This window comes from Chenopodium album, chromosome 8 (assembly GCF_948465745.1).
Source record: "Chenopodium album chromosome 8, dcCheAlbu1.1, whole genome shotgun sequence".
Lineage (NCBI taxonomy): Eukaryota > Viridiplantae > Streptophyta > Magnoliopsida > Caryophyllales > Amaranthaceae > Chenopodium > Chenopodium album.
The window spans coordinates 61,399,580-61,407,568 of record NC_137841.1 but is presented as its reverse complement, the minus strand read 5'-3'; the positions used below and the strand labels follow the sequence as shown (position 1 = coordinate 61,407,568).

At 30.3% G+C, this 7,989-nt stretch overlaps 1 protein-coding gene across 1 annotated transcript; it reads right to left on the bottom strand.

The window, feature by feature from the left end:
• Positions 1-3,572: 3,572 nt before the first annotated feature.
• LOC145556208 (LOB domain-containing protein 1-like) lies at positions 3,573-7,350 on the bottom strand. Its single transcript, XM_081617858.1, has 2 exons — positions 6,996-7,350; positions 3,573-4,243 (listed from the first exon to the last, which is right to left on the bottom strand). The coding sequence occupies exons 1-2, from the start codon at positions 7,281-7,283 to the stop codon at positions 3,875-3,877; spliced, it is 657 nt and encodes a 218-aa protein (XP_081473984.1). The 5' UTR covers positions 7,284-7,350; the 3' UTR covers positions 3,573-3,874.
• Positions 7,351-7,989: the final 639 nt, after the last annotated feature.

Here is a 7,989-nt window from a genome sequence, read left to right as displayed (position 1 = left end):
GAAACAAGGGAGGAAATAAATCGAGAAACAACTTTTATAAAAATAAAAAACAGCCGTTATGTGGGGCCGATGCTCGAAAAACTGGTCGGAGTATTGGTCGGGTGGTAAAACCTACATTTTTTTGTAAAATATGGGTGGTTATTTTTAATTTAAAACAAAAAAAGGGTGGTTATTTCAATACATGGTACATTTTGGGGTAGTAATTTACAAAAAATCCTAAAATAAATTACCATATTAAATCAACATATACATGTACGTCATACAAAGTAAGTCCATGCAACCCGATATATCATACTAAGGGCTTGTTTGGTTTACCTTATTTTTGTTTATCTGAACTTATCTGATCTAATTTGAATGTCAGATTTGACCAAAATTTGACCTTAAATATACGATAATTTATACGAAAAAATATATCAAATGGGGTCGTGTTAGATTCGTAATAATGTGTATTTTATTAATATGTGATTTTCATAATTTTTTCATTAAGAAATTAAAGATATTTATCGATAAAAACTTGCACATAAAACGATGATCGATATGATTTGAACTTATTTTTTGTGATCTGAACTTTTTTTTTTTTTTTGAAGAAATGATCTGAACTTATTTAGTCTAGTCTGATCTGAACCTTTTTTTTTGTGTGTTTTTTTTTTCTGAAATAAGTAAATATAATTTAAGGTGAACTAAATAAGTACATACTTCATATAATTTTTTGTCCTATTTAAGTGATCCAATATCAAGTATACATGTCTCTTTTTTTCCTTTTAATTCATGAACTTAGAATCATACCTTAAGGCACAACATGCCATTAATCATAAGATAAATTCATTATTAGAAAATTGCCCCCCCCCCCCTCAAAAAAAAATAAAAATAAAGGCATGCCAGGTTTTTTTTTAAATTTTATTTTTATATTAAAAAATTATATACAACAATTCATCCAATTCTTTGATCAACCATCTCATCAATGCTAGAGAAGAAAGCACTAGAGTAGTGTGTAATAAATTATAATTGCAGTAAGCAAATAAGCAATCACCATTACATGCCTACAGGGCATTATTTATACTATCTACGTTAAAATGTCGGAAATTTTGTGAAAAACTACCTATTATAGTCCTGAATTTGCGAGAAACTACCTATTTAAAAAAATGTTGTAATTGACTACCTAATTTTTAAAAAATGATGGAATTTACTACCTTACGCCGGATTATGAAGGAGTTTGACCAAAATTCTCCGACATTGACTCGGTCACGTGACCATCACGTGACACTTAATGACCCTTTTCTTTCTCACAATTTTCCACGTGATGGTCACTAAGTGTCACGTGACCAAGTCAGCGTCAGAAAATTTTGGTCAAACTTCATAATCCGGCGTAAGGTAGTAAATTACAACATTTTTCAAAAGTTAGGTAGTCAATTACAACATTTTTTATAATAGGTATTTTCTCGCAAATTCTGGACTATAATAGGTAGTTTTTCACAAAATTTCCTTAAATGTTATATGTTATATGTTATGTGCAACTTTGCAATATTTTATATCTCACAAATAATACCCCAAACTTGCACATAACATTTAAGAATGTATATATCACCTTATTATAGATGATGATGATAATTAACTTTATTATATGAATGTGGAAATAATTTTAATTTTAAGATAAAATCATTATACAAATTGAGCAACAACAAGTCAAAAAAAGATTGTGTTTGTTGGCATCATACCTTTCATAAAGACACAAAAAAGACTATTAACTAATAAGATTAGTTGCCAAATTGTTTACTTATTTTAACATTTAGTAAAGAATTTCTTTAATGGATTAACAACTAGGCTGCTCAAAACTTTGTTTTGTAGGCGATTGTTTTTCTGTATTCAAACCTATTATTGTAGAATTTAGAACAATATAAAGTGAGCGGTCCAAATGGGTCACTAAATTCTGCGGTCAATAGTATTACTTCTTCGTTCGTATATACATTAATGGACAAAAGACATGCATTGTTAATTTATTATACCAATAGGCTATATTAGTAAACATATACCGACACAAATATTAACATCAATATATACATGATTTCAAACCAATTTTATGACGTTTCAATGACTTGCATACATAACATGTTAAAACATGCCCGTCAAATGAAAAATTAAATTAGAATAAGAAACATGTTATTCGAAGGTTGGACATTGTCATATCTATCTAGATCAGAAGATATAGCAAGTAATAGACTGGCTTCGACATTGTGTTGTAACGTATGTTGAAAAGTTTTGTGATAGAACAAAACAATCATGCATAATTTTACGTGGTTTGCTTACTAACAATGTGTTAGGTATGTATCATGTATGTGTGTCCACATTCACAATTGGCGAGACTAAGTTTATACAGATGTTGAAGATAATACATACAATATTACAGAGTGATGTAGATTCATAACAAGAGAATTTTATATAGTACTCCTAAAAAGATATACTCCGTAGAATGGATCTCATTATAGTCCCAAAACAGAAAATGTAGCTCACATAACTATTGCCCCTAGACTCCGAGTCCACATAACCGTTCCCCCTAGACTCTAAGTTTCCGACCCATTGACAGGTAGCGAAACCCTATATTGGTTGGTCATCGAGGACTTGAGGCATGATGGATTCAAAGCTTATTGATTTTTATTAGAACATATTTTGGACTTTAAAGTGTTTTTAAGGTATTGATTTTTATTAGAACATATTTTGGACTTTAAAGTGTTTTTAAGGTGTATTCTCTCCACTGAAGTTATAGATCGGGTTAATCTTGATTTTCATGTCACATGTGCATCTAATTAGACTTGATTAGCCCTAATTATCCTTGATTAAACCAAATTTGTATAAAACTTAGCTTACTATCTTAATTTATAAGGTAAATAGTATACACCCTCTATTCACATTGGTAACATGTTCCCCTCAATAGGAAACTTCTTATACGAAGCATATATTTGACGTTTCAATACTTAGTCAGTTATTATGTATAAGATGCTAAAAAACTTAAAACATGCCGCGTTAAAGAAAGAAAAAAGAACATGTTATAGCTAGAAGTCATAGTAAGCTGGATAGATCAATGATAACGTCGATAACACTATTTCATCGACAGAAATTTCTCAGTCCACTGTTTGACAGCAGGAGAATTTTCTCGTCTATGTTTATTCTAAAAGAACGAATAGTTTGTACTTTTTTCACAATTGCTGAAGTCTAAACGCAACACCAAGTTAGGAGACATAAAACGTTGACATTAATAGCTTCCATTTTGTCTTTACCATATGTATCACCCTTCCACCTTTGTGGACCTCTGCTAGTTTAATTGATAAAATAGTGAGTGGTCATGATATGTGCATGATCATTTCGTAATCAATATTACATACGAGTATACAACCTGTCACTCATCAACTGGTCAATCAAGCCCTTCTTAAATATGTTAACTAAGTTGTGTAACAGCGTAACTCAGAATTATTGTCTTTGATGGTTCTCTACATGAATAAATATATATATTTCAAAATATAAGGACATATAAATCAATTAATTACTTGATACCAATTGCAAAAATAAAGCTCCAAGTATAAAATTAAATAAAAATTATATTAATATATTAGAGGATAAAATTAGGTTACCAAATAAGAGATAAGTTTGATACAAGAATTAGTATACTAGTTATAGTAGCTAACAAGTGCTTTCGTTGAAAGGACATCATTACCGTCATTTTTCCTCCTTTCCAATTTCAAAGTCTCTCTTCTTCTAATAAAACTATGACTTAATGAAACAACTTTTTTTGTCCCATTTAATTTCTTTCCTAAGTAAGAATTTTAGGCTTATTTTGTTGAAAAAAAAATGTCTAACATCAAATATCATATCAAATTTTCTTCTAAGTCCAAAGAGGCTCCCAAACTGAGCTTAACGTGTTGTTATCATCGTAGAAATTCAAGAAACTGTTATTATTAGGGCTCGTCTCGTACGGGTCTTGTGGTGGCGACGATGAGGACGTAGTGTTAGGCATGACAACATCTTGAGAGTGTGTCATTTCCATGCAAATAAAGGCTAGTAAATTAGCTTGTTGACATTGCATGTTAACAACTTCTGCCTTAGCCTTTGCCAATTCTGCTTGTAACTCACTAACTTGTTTCTGAAGCTGGCATATTGCTCCGGCACATCCATAGACCGGATCACGAAGCCGAGCATTCGCCTCGTAAACCATACTGCTTACTGCATCGGCTCGTTGAGATTCTGGAAGATCCTGATGAACAATTCACACATAAATAACATATTAGTCAAATGTCATATGATGTATAATATATGATCCTAAGTATATGGATGCATTTATAACATATCATAGAAAGTACCCTATCTTTCTGAATAGTGTTTCATCTAACTATTATAGAGACAATAATATATGGTACAGTCAAAATCCTTTCCCCACCAAGAGAAAAAGGTCAATTTAAGCCCAGTTTTTTGTCCCTCAAGTTGGTGAATATTTGTAACTTATTGCATAATCTAGTTAGAATTACCTTGAAATTATACATGAATGAAATTATTGCAAAAGTTAAAATATTTGTGATAGTATAAGACACTAATGATAAAACGCACGTCCAATCGTTTTCTCCTTTATCGTCTAATTAGACAAGTTCCAATTCAAACCTCATATCTTAAGATAAAAAGTACTCGTTTATCAACAATAATTCAAAGCCATGCATATATATATTACCGTCCCACTTTAACCCCGATTTTCAAAATTACAACTTTTAAGATAGATTATAAAAATTGATTTTTATATCTGTGTAATGCTAAAATAATGTACAGAGAACATAAATAAATAATAATACATATAAATATGAAATTAAATGACAGGTTTAATTTACATTAGAATATTAAGTATAAAGTATAAGTATATTATGCAATTAGATAACTACAAATAGAGCTATTTTTTAAAATTACAACCGTGTAATGGTGACTTTAGTAGTATGAAATAATTTTGTGTTCATACAAAATAACAAGGTCTAAAACTATTAATATGAAATGCATCAAGTTTTGGGTGCTACAAATTAATGTGAAAATGCAAGTGTACAACTATTGGTGCCCGCGCATATAAGGACAATGTACTTTTATGGATCGTGGTTGTAAATGCTTGGACCATACACCAATATGTATGGTTAATTGACCCACATAATTTATAATAGTGTTACATTTATTTATTTTCATTTTTTTTAGTATATAGTTTATCCTGATTAAAGTGATAGGACGAGTTGACCATTTTGCATGATGAAATTAACACTTGATACCGTTTAGTGGGTTATGTGTTCCCTTGTCATTGGTCCCAAATCCTCCTCGTTTAGTGTGAAAATTGAGTTTTTTTATTTGTAATCAATTATTTCTTTGAGATTGACATATTATTGATCAAAGAAAATTTGATAAATATATGTTAACCAATAGAATTTTAACCCGCTTTATCATTAATCATGCTTTTTTATGCATGTTTTGATTGGTAAAAGTATGTAATTTTGACTTTGTGATTTTGCTTTAAAAAAGAAAAGTGAATTTCATTATCATATTCATGTATAAATATGACTTTATAAATTTGATCATATGATTTTATTAGTCAAGGATTACCAACCTAGGACCTTGTATTATACCAAATGGTACTTTACTTTTTGAATTAATAATGTGTGGTAACTATCAAAATTTGAAAGTATGCTACAAATTTTATCTAAAATAGTTAATATATAGCTCCCTAGCTTAGGGGTTCAGGTTTATAGCTAATACTTGATCAATAAATTAATTAATTATTTCCTTTATCCAAAAATTAGTACTTTGTTTTTGTCTAATTAAGCTCTATTTTTTTTCTACTTCTTGGTAAAATTGTAAAGGATTTGTTAACTTTCTATTATCTTATATCCGAAAATAATCGATGTTGCCATCATTTTTATTTATCAAAGGTTGAGAGGCATGGAATGCATTTTCGATCATATAACTTGTTGGCCTCATTATTGACAAATATGTGAATTTACTTTTGATGGCATGGCAAATGTTACATATTGTAATACGAAGTACTAGCAAAATTAATTATATAGTATTTCATTGAGTTTAACTCATTTCTTTTACAGTAGATATTTGTTAGAGTGAACCAACATTAAAAAAAAAAAAAAAATAAATAAATGCATATGCCGGGATGCTTTAGAGTGAACCAACTCTTAAAAAAAAGCAAAGGAAGGATATGATACAATTTTAGTAAGACAAATGGGGTGTTTAGTTACAAATATTAACAACCAACATGTGTTTTTGAAGATTGAACATGTAAAAGTTTTGGTTCTTCTTTACAATTTCCTTTGTAGAACCTTCTGTCAATGGCAGTGACTTGACTTATATGCCCTAATGACTGTGCTAACGTATTCTCCACCATTGTCGAGTAGCTACATATTATAATTGACTTTGTATTAATTTCAAGAAACGAGTTTGACTCTATTATTTTTTATAAGTATTTAATTGTTATTTTATGAATAAAAACATTTTACTAGTTATTACAATACAACTTTTTACAACAATAATAATAATAATAACAATAACAATGTGTTCTAGCTGTGTACGGCTAGTTACATTATGTGACCGCTTGTAAATTTAAAAAGTAATCCTTATAACAGTAACCGAGTAATCCGTGTAATACTAACCGAGTAACGTCTTATATCACTAATGAAGTAATTACCCCTTCAAAACTGACCGAGTAACCCCTATAACACTAACAAAGTAGCTCCTATAATGGATGACCAAACCACTAACCACATGATGTGGCCAATGATATGGTCAACCACATATAAGAATTTGTGTAATAATAATAATAAATAAATAGTAATAATAATAATAATACACGGTATAATTTATTAATTATTATAAAAATGGAGGGATTAAAAATTATACAAATGAAAACGAAATTTGCTGAAGCCATATACGAAGTATATAACATCACGTTATAAAGATTAAGGATATAGAATGTATACCTGGAGCAACTTGATGATATTGCTAGCACCAAAGACCTTATGAGCAATAGTAAACTTGAGGGGATCAGTAGGAGGAAAGTAAGGAGCCAACACACATTTATCAGCACAACGACGTCGAAGGATCTTACAAGCCGCACACGGGCTCATTACAATCGCCGGCGGACTACCAGAACTTGTCTGGTGTCCGTGGCCACAAGAAGGAGGAGAGTTTGGAGACCGGGGGGAGCACGGTGATGCTCCCCCTCCTCCAGGTGATGACATTACAATATCGCTAGAGCTACCTTCCATTATTATATTTTAGAGAAAAAGAAAATGAAGAGACGATGAAGTTGTGTTGGTTTACTAGTGTGAATTGTGAAATGAGAATATTTTGGTTAGCAAAGTACATGAAGTGATGTACATATATATAGTCATTATGTGTATGAAGAAAAATTAAGGAATAGCCCGGGAAGAAAGTTTTTTGGTCAGGATTACGTAAGCTAAGTCTTGGATGACGTCATCTAGTATTTAATTTGCCCAATTTATTGGGTTTACGTGGCCTTTGGGTGGTGGTCTTTTTCCAAGTAGAGAAGTATCTGGCTAAGGGTGGTTTTGGGTTTTCACATCTCTCTTTTTTTTTCAAATAAAGGGTATGGAAATTAGAAATTTGGTAGACTTTTGGAATTTTTAAGTCTATCCTACACCGTTTTTCTTTATTCTAGAACAATAAGCTTTCGTTTAGTAGCATGAAACTATTTTGAGTCAATATTAGTACTTCGAGTTAAAAATTCTAAAACAATATTATTCCTCTTATCCAAATTACAAGTTTAGAATTTTATTTATTCATTTTATTTATTTATTTATTTTTTTTTGAAACAATAAGTTTAGAATTTCAGAGATTTTTTTTTTTTTTTTTTTTTTTTTTTTTTTTTTTATCAAAGATTTCAGATCTCTTGATTTCTTTGAAGAACAACAATCAACTTAAGGGCCGGGAACTGTTGCATAAAAACTTTAG